The sequence below is a fragment of the Nomascus leucogenys genome, chromosome 2, assembly GCF_006542625.1.
Source record: "Nomascus leucogenys isolate Asia chromosome 2, Asia_NLE_v1, whole genome shotgun sequence".
Lineage (NCBI taxonomy): Eukaryota > Metazoa > Chordata > Mammalia > Primates > Hylobatidae > Nomascus > Nomascus leucogenys.
The window spans coordinates 82,079,485-82,093,654 of NC_044382.1; the positions used below are offsets into that span (position 1 = coordinate 82,079,485).

The 14,170-nt window shown below is 46.2% G+C and overlaps 1 protein-coding gene across 1 annotated transcript in view; it reads left to right on the forward strand.

Moving 5' to 3' along the window:
* Positions 1-6,887: 6,887 nt before the first annotated feature.
* Positions 6,888-14,170, forward strand: part of USP31 (ubiquitin specific peptidase 31) — a 90,950-nt gene continuing 83,667 nt past the window's right edge. The window contains exon 1 of the mRNA XM_030799796.1: positions 6,888-7,579. Within this exon, the coding sequence (XP_030655656.1) occupies positions 6,947-7,579 (633 nt within the window). The 5' untranslated portion in view covers positions 6,888-6,946. The remainder of the gene's footprint in view (positions 7,580-14,170) is intronic.

Here is a 14,170-nt window from a genome sequence, read left to right on the forward strand (position 1 = left end):
CCAAGTAGCTGGGACTACAGGTGTGCACCACCATGTCTGGCTAATTTTTTTATTTTTTTGTACAGATGGGGTCCCTCTGTGTTGCCCAGGCTGGTCTTGAATTCCTGGGCTCGAGCAATCTTCCCGCCTTTGGCTTCCAAAGTGTTGGGATTACAGGTGTCTGCCACTGCACCCGGCCAGGGATCACATTTCAACATAAGATTTGGAGAGGGAAAAATATCTAAACTATATCAGATAGGAAAGCAAAAGTTCAGAGACATTTGGAAGTTAAGGTTACATAGTGGCTACAGCAGAACTAAGAGGCAAGTGGTGTGGCTACCACTGTCTGAAGGTGGTGCCAGCTTCACTGATGGCGCCAACAGTGACATCTTAAGCGGCATTTTCTGGGGCAGAGTCCTGGCTATGTACTGTCTTCCTTGGTTTCCTAAGTCTGATTCCGATGCTTTTCTAACAGTTATGTGAGCTGTTGATATCCTTCTAAAGATCTCCTTTTCTGCTTAATTTAGCAAAAGTCATTTATGTTGTTTGCAACTAAGAACTTACAATAGGTATACAGGTCAAAGGAGAAAAATGCAAAGGCTCATCTCTGTTGATGCCCAGAAGGCATTTGATAAAATTCAAGACCATTTCCGATAATAACCCTTCCTTAAGTAGGAATAAATGGATGCCACTTTAATGCGGTAAATAATATAGGTCTCAAACCAAAAGCAAGCATGCTTAATGGTAAAGCACTGGATGAAATGCTATTAAAGGCAGAAACAATGCAGGCTTTCCTACTCTCCTTACTATTACAGACAAAATTCTGGAAGGGCAATTAGACAAGAGAAAAAAAAGATGAGGTACAACTATTATAAACAAAGTGGCAAGGTTTTTATCTTGTGTGTTGATACAAATTCCTGAAAAACCCAACAGAATCAACTGAAAATTATGAGAAAGAACTAAAGTACATCAAGGTGGCTGGTTACAAAAATATTTTTGTTTCCTGTAGACAAACAACAGAAAATATAATGACATAAAATATCCCATTCATAATAGCAACCAATAGGAATAAACTTACTAGTATTATGCGAGACCTATGGGAGGAAACTATAGTACTCAGAGGGGCATTAAAAACCCTTGTATAATTTTTTGAAGACAGACTTTATTCTCAGATAAGAAGATAAACATTGTGGTGATGCCAGTTTTCCCTAACTTAATCTATATAAATTAACCCCCCTAAAGGATTAAATTCATTTGAGAGAATAAGCAAACAGACAGATAATAAAATACTAGGAGATAATGCTCTATCAAACATTTCAGCATATTCTAAACCTATGCTATCCTGGAATACAGAAGCTTATCAATGGGATAGAACAGAATTTTAAAAAATCTTAAATGTATGGGGCATTTAATAGGTGATAAAAGCAGCATTTTAAAGTAGTGGGAAAATTACATTTAAAAATGGTGCTGAGACAATTGGCTAGCCATGTAGCATGGAGAAAAGGCAAGATCCCTATCTCATTTCTCATGCAAAAATAAATTCCAGATGGAGAGCATAATAATAAGAAAAAAACCCAGAACTGCACTAAATTAAAATACAGATGAATATTCTTATGATCTTGGAGTGGGGGAAGGCTAAGTATGTCAAAAAGATTGTAAATCTTTATGAAAAAGACTAATCTATTTCACTATATAAAATAATTTAGGCTGGGCTTAGTGGCTTACACCTGTAATCCTAGCATTTTGGGAGGCTGAGGCGGGTGGATGGCTTGGGTGGTTAGATGGCTTGAGCCTAGGAGTTTGCAGCTAGCCTAGGTAATGTGATGAAACCCTGTCTCTGTTAAAAATACAAAAAGTTAGCTGGGCGTGGTGGCATGCACCTGTAATCCCAGCTACTGAGGAGGCCGAGGTGGGAGGATCGCTTGAGCCCGGGAAGTCAAGGCTGCAGTGAGCCATGATTGCACCACCGCACTCCAGTCTGGATGACGGAGTGAGACCCTGTCTCAAAAATAATAATAAAATAAAAATAATAATTTAAGTTCTCTATATGATATGAAAACACTGTAAACATGGTTTAAAGGGAAGTAGGGAATGGTATAGACTGAAAAATAATATAATTTATATAGAAAATAATTTTATGGACCAGTGTAGTGGCTCATGCCTGTAATCCCAGCACTTTGGGAGGCCAAGGCAGGCGGATCATTTGAGATCAGGAGCTCGAGACTAGCCTGGCCAAAATGGTGAAACCCTATCTCTATTAAAAATACAAAAATTTGGCTGGGCGCGGTGGCTCACGCCTGTAATCCCAGCACTTTGGGAGGTCGAGGTGGGTGGATCACAAGGTTAAGAGATTGAGACTATCCTGGCCAACATGGTGAAACCCCGTCTCTACTAAAAATACCAAAAAATTAGCCGGGCGTGGTGTCACATGCCTGTAATCCCAGCTACCTGGGAGGCTGAGGCAGGAGAATTGCTTGAATCCGGGAGGCAGAGGTTGCAGTGAGCCGAGATTGCGCCACTGCACTCCAGCCTGGGTGACAGAGCGAGACTGTCTCAAAAAAAAAAAAAAAAAAAAAAATTTGGCCGGGCGCAGTGGCTCACGACTGTAATCCCAGCACTTTGGGAGGCCGAGGCAGGCAGATCACAAGGTTAAGAGATCGAGACTATCCTGGCCAACATGGTGAAACCCCGTCTCTACTAAAAATACAAAAATTAGCTGGGTGTGGTGGTGCGTGCCTGTAGTCCCATCTACTCAGGAGGCTGAGGCAGGAGAGACGCTTGAACCCAGGAGGCAGAGGTTGCAGTGAGCTGAGATCATGCCACTGCACTCCAGCCTGGCGACAGAGCGAGACTCTGTCTCAAAATAATAATAATAATAATAATAATAATAATACAAAATTAGCCGGGTGTGGTGGTACATGCCTGTAATCCCAGCTACTCAGGAGGCTGAGGCACGAGAATGGCCTGAACCCAAGAGGCAGAGGTTGCAGTGAGCTGAGATCGTGCCACTGCACTCTAGCCTGGGCGATGGAGTGAGACTCCATCTCAAAAACAAAACAAACAAAAAACTTTTATGAGATAATATCTATAAAGGAATACACCGAAAAGAATAATGGGCAAATGGTGTGTGCAGGTGAATCACAGTAGTAAAAATAAAACTGCTAATTAAAAGGTATTCCTAGTTGTTTTCTTGATTGCAAACAGCAGAAACTGACACTGGTTTGTTTCCCCAATAAAGGAATTTACAGGAAACCTATCAGGTTAGCTCACAGAAAGAACAGAGCCGGAGAAACAGGCTTGGGCAGAAACCCAGAGAGGCAGACACCAGTAAGAACTTGCCACTAGAGTAGCAGCTGGACACTTGCTGCTACCACCCCACACTGTACACCACTGTACTGTCACACTGCTAAATATATAGCTGCTAGATTCATTAATTCACTGCATTATCTTCAATGAACCGTGTATCAATACTTCCAGAGCCAAAGTATAGGTAGGAACATATAGTTGGTCTTGCTCTGTCACCCAGGCTGGAGGGCAGTGGCACGACTATAGCTCATTGCAGCCTCCACCTCCTAGGCTCAAGTAACCCTTCCGCCTCAGCCTCCTGAGTAGCTGGGACTACAGAAGTGCACCATCACACCAGGCTTATTTGTTTATTTTTTTTAGAGATGGGATCTCGCGACGTTGCCCAGCCTGGTCTCAAACTCTTCCCGTCTCTGTCTGCCTGTGCTGAGATTACAGGCATGAGCCACTGAACCCGGCGGTGGTCTTTTTTAGGTCATCTTCCTGGGCTCTAGCTTGCAGGGGTAGGAAGAGGCATACCTGCTCCCCGCCACCCTACCCAGTTTTCATAACTGGAACTTGAGTTGTCCTACCTAATTTGGTATCCCCTGCAGACAGGAAGTTGGTTTAGATGTTGGATAGCAGAGAGACTGGCACATGATGTTCAACTTTACTCATACAAACAAAAAGTGCATTAATATGCCATCTTTTGTTCATCAAACTTGTCAATGTGAAAAAGACTGGAAAACTCAACAGTATGTTGGGATTGGGAAATGTGCGTTTCCCATTCATGGCTGGCAGGATAAAACCTTTCTGGGGGGTCAGCTTGACAATAGGTGTCACATATGGAATATGCATACCCTTTAATCCAAGGTTTCAGCCTAAGGAGATAGCTGCAGGATGGACAAGGTATAGGTCATGATAATATTCACTGCACTGTTGTTTCTAATTTATGTTTCCCGAGCTTGGGAGTAAGGGGTGGTACAGAGAGGGGCAATGAAAGATTCACTACAGAATGTTCAAGGTGAGTCTTTAAGAATGATCATCTGAACATTCCAATGAGGAATTTTTTCAAGCCTGTGTCAAACTTTGAGGCTCAGTGGAGACCTATAAGCTTAGTGAGAGGGGCCCAGACTGGGAAGGCAGTTCTTAGGTATCCCACCGAGAAGTTCACATATTGTTTAGAGGCCGGGCGCGGTGCCTCACGCCTGTAATCCCAGCACTTCGGGAGGCTGAGGCAGGTGGATCACTTGAGGCCAGGAGTTCGAGACCAGCCTGGCCAACATGGTGAAACCCGGTCTCTACTAAAAATACAAAAATTAGGGCAACACACTCGGGTCCCCTTCCACGCTGTGGAAACTTTGTTTTTTCGCTCTTCACAATAAACCTTGCTGCTGCTCACTAAACAAAACAAAACAAAAAACAAAAAACAAAAATTAGCCAGGTGTGCTGGCAAGTGCCTGTAATCCCAGCTACTCGGGAGGCTGAGGCAGGAGAATTGCTTGAACCCAGGAGATGGGGGTTGCAGTGAGCCAAGATCCTGCCACTGCACTCCAGCCTGGGTGATAGAGTGAGACTCCATCACACACACACACACACACACACCACACACACACACGACATTGTTTAGGTATAACGTTGCCAAATAACCTGTTATATGATGGCTACCTTACTGGGTACCCAATAATAAGTAAGATGGGTCTCTACTGGGTTGAAGCCCACATATTAGTGAAGGTGATGATTGTAAACTGAATTGCAATATGGTCAAGTCAGTGTCATGAATGAGAGGTGCCAAGAGAGCCTGTGGAAGGGACATCTCCTGGAGGGGGTGATATCTAAGGTGAGACTTTAAGGATGAAGCGAAGTTAGCTAAGTAGAAAGGTTCTAAGTTAGCTAAGGAAAAGTTCAAGGGAGAGGGAACAGCTCCGGCAAAGTCCCTCGATTCTGGATCAAACTGCCCAGAAGTTGAGGGTCATTGCATTCACATTTTAGTGTGAATAATCAGATGGCTTTCTTCCTGGTGTCCAGATAAGAATTTTGACTAAGAGGCGGGTGGAGGTGATTAAGGACAGTGCAGAGCACCCTGGAGATGTCATCATAGAGCCCTACTTGCAATGCGGAGGGAGGTCAAAGGTAAAAACCATGTACTTTGAAACGTGGTGTAAGGTGGCCTTCATGTTTTAAAAAGGAGGAAGGGCTCTCCCTTCCCTGATTTCTCTCTTCTGCCTCAGGACTCAGACTAGCCCTTTTAGCAGAGGGGAGCCTATAGAGAGGAGGTCATATACTACTTGATTTTGGACTAAAGGCATCCCAAAGATGTACTATTTTTTGCTCCCTGCACTATTTTTTTTTAATGGAACCAACGTTTAAAAATAGGATTTCTGCCTTCTCTTAAAACATCGGATGATCTGGTAACGCTGAGCTCCTGTTCTCACATGGGAACAACTGGCTGGAGCTGAATGGCAGCCACCTCTTTAGAAAGATGTTAATTTGAAGTTTGCTATAGTCCCCATCATTCCTTATATTTCCCCCAACACTGAGAACCAAGTCACTTGAAAGTCAATATGATGATTCAAACACCAGGATTCTTCACTCATTTGTGGGTTTGTGACCTGTGATATTTGTAGATTCGTGACCTTTGGTTTAGAGGTCAAGTATAGGGGTTGTGAATAAAACTTGGGTTTGAATCAGATAAGAACTGTACCAATCTCAAAGACGGTGAATTAAAGATTAAAGAAAATATTGCATGCTTGGCATAATGTGTGGAACACAATAGCTATTGTAAACACCCAGTAGGAATGTAAGCTGCAAGAGGGCAAGTAGAAACCGTGCTAATTTAATCCGCTGGGGATATGACATTTGATTCTAATTTAATAGATTTAATTCTTTGCAATATCCCCAGTAACTGTTGAATGAATGAGTGAGTGAATGAATGAATGGATGGATGAATAATGGGAGAGCCCAGCGGAGTTTTAAAGGCTGGAATGAAAAGGAAGGTAGTTATGATAACAGCGTTTCTCTGGGACTCCAAGGTGCAGCCAGGAAGAAAAGCCCGCTGGGACGTGCCAGGCTCTGTGACTGCGCTCCGGTGGCACCCAGACGGTAGGTATCTGCAACGTCCCTTGGGAGCCAGACGGGGCTGACTTGCCCAGGACCTGTCAGGGCCATGTCCACCAGCTCTTGCACGGTCTTGTAACTGACAGCATCCTGATTCCTGCACGTTCTCGCCTCTGCCATCTGATCAGCAAAGACAGAGACCCACCCCGGGGATCCACCATCCAACGGGAGCCCAGCCTTTTCCTCCAAGCTGGGACCGCGCCCACACTAGACATGGCCTCCCTCGGGCTTCACGCAGCAGGACTGCGCCCGCAGCCTCCAGGCATCGCGTCCGGCTGGAGAGGCAGCTACCGTCCCACAGTGAACATGGCGGCCGAGTCGGCTTCAGCGCGGGGCGGGCGGCGCCGGGAGGCGCGTCACGTGAGCGGCCCAGCTGGGCGGACCGCGCGCGCGCCCGCTAGCCCCGCCGGCCGCCGCTTGCTCGCTGGCTCGGCTGTGCTCTTTGAGGTGTGTGGGGCGTCGAGCCCCCGGGCCCGGTGAGGCGCGGCGCTGCGGGATGCGGCGGCGGCCGTGGCGGGGCCGCGGGCCGGGCGGGCGGGCGCGGTGATGAGTGTCTGCGGCCGCCGCCATGTCCAAGGTAACGGCGCCCGGCTCCGGGCCGCCGCCGGCGGCGAGCGGGAAGGAGAAGCGCTCCTTCAGCAAGCGGCTGTTTCGGAGCGGCCGCGCTGGCGGCAGCGGCGCGGGGGGCCCCGTGGCGTCCGGGTCGGCCGCGCCCTCCTCGCCCTCCTCGCCCTCCTCTGCACGCTCGGTGGGCAGCTTCATGAGCCGCGTTCTCAAGACGCTGTCCACGCTCTCGCACCTTAGCTCTGAGGGCGCCGCCCCGGACCGCGGCGGCCTCCGCAGCTGCTTCCCGCCCGGGCCGGCCGCCGCGCCCACGCCGCCGCCGTGCCCGCCGCCGCCCGCCTCTCCCGCGCCGCCCGCTTGCGCCGCCGAGCCGGTGCCCGGCGTGGCGGGGCTCCGCAACCACGGCAACACGTGCTTCATGAACGCCACGCTGCAGTGCCTCAGCAACACCGAGCTCTTCGCCGAGTACCTGGCGCTGGGCCAGTACCGGGCGGGACGGCCCGAGCCCTCGCCTGACCCCGAGCAGCCTGCGGGCCGCGACGCGCAGGGTCAGGGCGAGGTCACTGAGCAGCTGGCGCACCTGGTGCGGGCCCTCTGGACCCTGGAGTACACACCGCAGCACAGCCGCGACTTCAAGGTGAGCCCGCGCGCCGCCGTGCCCCGGCTGCACCCCGAGTCCCTGGGGCACCTGCCCGCCCAGGTCTTCCTTCCCTCGGTTCCTGTTGGCCCGGCAGGCTTCTGCATTGGTTGCTCCGAGTGGTCTGGGCAATCGACCAGTGATTGTAAGGAGACTCATTCATTCATTCGTTCATTCATTCCATTCACTCACTGACTGACTGACTCACTCACTCATTCAACATGTATTTATTGAGAGCTTACTACATACGTGCCCATACTCTGTGATAATAGGCAATGGGAGTGACGTTGCAATGAACAAGACTGTCCGCCTTCATGGAACTTGCATTTTTGTGGGGTGGGAGTGTTAAGCATGGGTTCAAATCCTGGTTCTGCCACTTACTAGCAATGTGACCTCGGGCAAGTTAAGCTGCCTCTCTGTGCTTACAGTTTCTTCATCTGGGACCTACTTTATAAGGTGGTTGTGAGCTGTAAACAAGTTGGTATATTAGGTCGAACATTGTGGAATTACCCATATTTCACCGTTTTTTATTTACAGATTGGCACTTTTATAGGGTTCAACCTGATAAGTAAAATGCTTCAATATCATGTGTATTTGCTGCTATCAGATAGTAGTTTGAAGAAAGAAAAACCTGCTGATGTGATTGATGTGCTGACAGGCTACTTTTTATTTTTATTTTATTTTTAGAGACAGGGTCTTGCTCTGTTGCCCAGGCTGGAGTGCAGTGCTCACATAGCCTCAAACTCCTGGGCTCAAGCAATCCTCCCGCCTCAGCCTCCAGAGTATTTAATAGCTGGGACTACAGACACACACCACCATAACTAGCTATTTTTTATTTTTAAAACACTTTTGTAGAGACGGGGGTTTTGCTGTGTTGCCCAGGCTGGTCTTGAACTCTTGTCCTCAAGCCACCCTCCTTGCTTTGGCCTCCCGAAGTGCTGGGATTACAAGGGTGAGCTATACGTTCCTGGGGGATATGTATGGCCCTTGGCCGAGCCCTCCTTTGCTGTCTGCTGGTGGGGCTGCAAGTGTAGTGAGAGGGTGATTTGAGAGCCGAGTGGTGGGCTGGGACCGGATGGTATGGGACCATTTAGTATGCATTAAGAAATTGGGCTGTTACTCTAAGCAGAAGGGGAACATGATGTGAGATTGTGTAAGGGATACTTTTAGATGGGACATGAATATGGTATTAAGCAGCATGAAATCGGGCGGGGGCGCAGTGGCCCATGCCTGTAATCCTAGCACTTTGGGAGGCCAAGGCGTGTGGATCACCTGAGGTCGGGAGTTCGAGAGCAGCCTGACATGGAGAAACCCCATCTCTACTAAAAATACAAAATTAGACGGGCGTAGTGGTGCATGCCTGTTATCCTGGCTACTCAGGAGGCTGAGGCAGGAGAATTGCTTGAACCCGGGAGGCGGAGGTTGTGGTGAGCCGAGATCGCGCCATTGCACTCCAGCCTGGGCAACAGGAAACGATCTCTAAAAACAAAACAAAACAAAACAAAAACAGCGTGAAGTCACACAGGGAGAAGGTTAATTCCTTTTTTTTTTTTTTTCCCTATCCTGATCTTGCCCAGGACAAAGTCTCAGCTTGATGTTAGCCTGTTTTTAACACCTCTTGTTCACCCGCCACCCATTTTTTTTTTCATTTTTTTTTTTTTTAAACAGAACAAGCTTCAAGTCTAGAAGCGTTGGCAGGCAACAGTAGCTAGAATTTAATAAGGTTATGTTTTTATTGGGTTTCCGTTTGTCTTCAATTCATGGCAAAAGGTACTGGTTTCCCATTGGTGCTATAAAGCTTCTTTATAACAATATTTAAGTAAAAGGAGATGGTTTTGTTAAAATATAAAAAGGTGATGTAGCTGAGGAGCTGTACTTGTTAAGGTCCTGCTTTCTTGCTGACGAACTACATGGCCAGTGTGCATCTCTCCCCATTTAACACTTTTTTACTTATATTTTATGCTGCCCAATGCTGTTTTTCTTGGAAAAAAATCTTTGCTGTTTGATCTTGGCAATTTGAATGGAAGTACTTGACTGACATAGGGACTGGAAAAAAATGAGATATATGTCAGAGATCTCAAAATTATTATTATTATTATTTTTGAGATGGAGTCTCATTCTGTCGCCCAGGCTGGAGGGCAGTGGCCTGATCTCGGCCCACTGCAACCTCTGCCTCCAGTGTTCAATCAAGCAATTCTCCTGTCTCAGCCTCCCGAGTAGCTGGGACTACAGGCGCCAGCTACATGCCCAGTTAATTTTTGATCCACCTGCTTCGGCCTCCCCAAGTGCTGAGATTACAGGCATGAGCCACCGTGCCCAGCTGAGATCTCAAAATTAGAAAGGGAGAATGATCAGAACTGACTACTGTAGGTCCACCCCCCACCCCCCCCACCCCTCCCCTCTAATTGCCTGTAAGTAGCCACAGCATTTGTAAACTTTTCGAGGTCAGAGCCTAGTATTTAAGTTTGGTTTTCTCCTCTTTTCCAAAATGTGAAAATCAGTTTCTACAGCATCTTTGTATGTGAACATTTCCATTGCTTTTTATGAGTTTGTGTTCACTTTTTTATCCATTAAGTTGTGAACAGAAATGGGTCAATAATTCTAGAAGTACGGAGACTGATTTATAGGCATGCTTTGGCAGACATGAACAGATTCTTAGAGGCCTGGCTTTTTAAAAAATGTAATCTCCTGAACCTTTAGTAGGTTTCACTCTACATTCATTCATTCACCTCCCATTTATTGAAGGCTTACTTAATCAGTTAGGAATGCCTTCAGCCCAAGAAAGGAAAATCCCTAATGATAGTGCCTTAAGCAATAAAAACGTTGCAATTGGCAATTGGCACACACAGTGATTCTGGAGGTGGATGGTTCTATGGTTCAGTGGCTTGTTGGGCCCAACAAGGATCCAGACCATTTCTGTATTTCCTTCTGTTGTCTTTTTAGCTATCGTTGGCTTTTTGTTCTTACATTCGTCACCTCATGGTTGTCCAATGATGGCAGCCACAGCACCCGGCATTCTACCCAGGACGGCAGGAAGTCATTAGGGAAAATTCTTCCAGAAGCCCCCTCAGCAGGCTTCTGCTGACATCTCATTGGCTATAACCATGTCAGTTGGCTGTCACGGAGGCTGGAGGGTGGGTATTTGGGTTTTCCTGTCTTCATAGAGGAGATGAGTAAAGGAGGGGTTTACCTCCCAGGCAGCTATGAAGAGCTGAGTCTAGTAAGATCTAGGAAGTTCCCTGAGACAGCGCTTCTCACGCGTCAGTGTGCACATAATTCACCTGGGGATCTTGCTACAAAGCAAATTGAGATTCGGTAGAGCTGGAGTGGTGCCCAAGATTCTGCATTTCTAACAAGCTCCCTGGTGATGCCAGTGCTTTTGGCTCAAGGACCATCCTGTGTATAGCAGGCACCAAAGAACAAGGAAAGCATTACCAAAAAGGTGGCTCCTGAGCAGTGTTCAGAAAGATGAATAGAAATTTGCAGGGCGAGGAAGTGGCGGAGTGGCATGAAAGGGCGTGTGGTTTTGGGGAATAGACATTTAGTGGCTGGCTGCACCATAGAGAGCAGTGGGGGTGCAAGAAGCCTGGGAGAAGATTGTTGGAAACGCACTGTGAAGGGCTTCGTGAGCTATGCTGGTTTGGATTTCATCCTCAGCAAATTGAAAATCCAGAGGTGATTTTTAAGCAAGGAAGTGATATAATTAGATTCGTTTCCCCTTTTTATTCCCCCAGTTAGATAACTCCGGCAAATTGATTACTTTTTTAAAAAAGATTTTATTTTAGCTAAATTTGATGGGTATTATTTTGAGTATAAAGAAAGTTGAACGCTAAGGCAGGATGCAGTGGCTCATGTCTGTAATCCCTGCACTTTGGGAGGCCAAGGTGGGTGGATCACTTGAGACCAAGAGTTCCAGACCCGCCTGGACAACATGATGAAACCCCGTCTCTACTAAAAAAATACAAAAAGTAGCTGAGTGTGGTGGCACACACCTGTAATCCCAGCTACTCGGGAGGCTGAGGCACGAGAATGTCTTGAACCCAGGAGGTGGAGTTTGCAGTGAGCAGAGATCACACCACTGCGCTCCAGCCTGCGTGACAGAGTGAGACCCTGACTCAAAAAAAGGAAAACAAAAAAAAGAAAGTTAAACACCAGAAGATGGACCTGAGGCATACCTCACTGTGCTTTGCCTGCTTGGGATGGACATTGTTATTTCATTCAGATATTCTTCACTTTCAGATCGCTCACATTCAGCCTTAGAATCCTGCTCAGTTCTAGAAGGGCCCCAGGCAGCCACCACCAGTTGGTTGAAGTTGGCAGAGGGGATAAAACCAGTTTGCCATCTTGAGATAGTTTACCTTGAGGTTAGAAAGTCAATCCTAAGCCAAAAGAACAAAGCTGGAGGCATCACGCTACCTGACTTTAAACTATACTACAAGGCTACAGTAACCAAAACAGCATGGTACTGGTACCACAACAGAGACATAGATCAATGGAACAGAACAGAGCCCTCAGAAATGATGCCGCATAGCTACAACTATCTGATCTTTGACAAACCTGACAAAAACAAGAAATGGGGAAAGGATTCCCTATTTAATAAATGGTGCTGGGAAAACTGGCTAGCCATATGTAGAAAGCTGCAACTGGATCCCTTCCTTACACCTTATACAAAAATTAATTCAAGATGGATTAAAGACTTATATGTTAGACCTAAAACCATTAAAATCCTACAAGAAAACCTAGGCAATACCATTCAGGACATAGGCATGGGCAAGGACTTCATGTCTAAAACACCAAAAGCAATGGCAACAAAAGCCAAAATCGACAAATGGGATCTCATTAAACTAAAGAGCTTCTTCACAGCAAAAGAAACTATCATCAGAATGAACAGGCAACCTACAGAATGGGAGAAAATTTTTGCAACCTACTCATCTGACAAAGGGCTAATATCCAGAATCTACAATGAACTCAAACAAATTTACAAGAAAAAAACAAACAACCCCATCAAAAAGTGGGCAGAGGACATGAACAGACACTTCTCAAAAGAAGACATTTATGCAGCCAGGAAACACATGAAGAAATGCTCATCATCACTGGCCATCAGAGAAATGCAAATCAAAACCACAGTGAGATACCATCTCACACCAGTTAGAATGGCCATCATTAAAAAATCAGGAAACAACAGGTGCTGGAGAGGATGTGGAGAAATAGGAACACTTTTACACTGTTGGTGGGACTGTAAACTAGTTCAACCATTGTGGAAGTCAGTGTGGCGATTCCTCAGGGATCTCGAACTAGAAATACCATTTGACCCAGCCATCCCATTACTGGGTATATACCCAAAGGACTATAAATCATGCTGCTATAAAGACACATGCACACGTATGTTTATTGCGGCACTATTCACAATAGCAAAGAGTTGGAACCAACCCAAATGTCCAACAACAATAGACTGGATTAAGAAAATGTGGCACATATACACCATGGAATACTGTGCAGCCATAAAAAATGATGAGTTCGTGTCCTTTGTAGGGACATGGATGAAACTGGAAAACATCATTCTCAGTAAACTATCGCAAGGACAAAAAACCAAACACCGCATGTTCTCTCTCATAGGTGGGAATTGAACAATGAGAACTCATGGACACAGGAAGGGGAACATCACACTCCGGGGACTGTTGTGGGGTGGGGGGAGGGGGGAGGGACAGCATTAGGAGATACACCTAATGCTAAATGACGAGTTAATGGGTGCAGGAAATCAACATGGCACATGGATACATATGTAACAAACCTGCACATTGTGCACATGTACCCTAAAACCCTAAAGTATAATAAAAAAAAAAAAAAAGAAAAGAAAAGCACTTACTACGTCTTTGTGCTTTTATTATCTTAAAACTGTAAGTTACTAATGCTTCTTTGTAAGTTTTTCAACTAGAATTCTTTCTTCCTTTCTAACCACATTGACTGGAGTTTTAGGAGCTTGCCAAGTAGATGGTTTTTGGTTTTGGATGGGCTAGATTGTTGTTAAAGTTGGGTTTTCATTTCCCAGGATGAAATGAGTTGACTAGCTCAACCTTGATATGCTTTAAAAAACATCTCTAGCCATTACCTTTATCCTTTCTCTTTTTACACAGATTTTTTTGTTTGTTTGTTTCCTACTCTTAGAGCACTGGCTTTCAACACGGGCACTTTTGCCTGTCCTCACCCCACCCTGCTCCCACCCCCTGGGACATTTGTCAATGTCTGGAACCCTACTTGGTTGTCACAGCTGGGATCAGGGTGCCACTGGCATGTGGTGGGTAGATTCCAGGGATGCTGCTAAATGTCACACAATGTGCAGGATAGCCCCCCTTAATAAAGGATTTTCACCCCAAAGTGTCAATAGTGCTGAGGCTGAGAAACTGTTTGGAGGAAGGTTTGGAGACTCAGCGTAAAGTTCCTTTTACTTCCCCAGCCTTTAAAATGGTTACCTTGTTATCTCTCTCTCTCTCTCTCTCTCTGTCCTCCACAACCTCTCCCTCTCTCTTTCTCCTTCTCTGTCTCTGAGTATGTATATGTGTTTGCAGCAGCACTAGGGTAAAACTTGGGCTT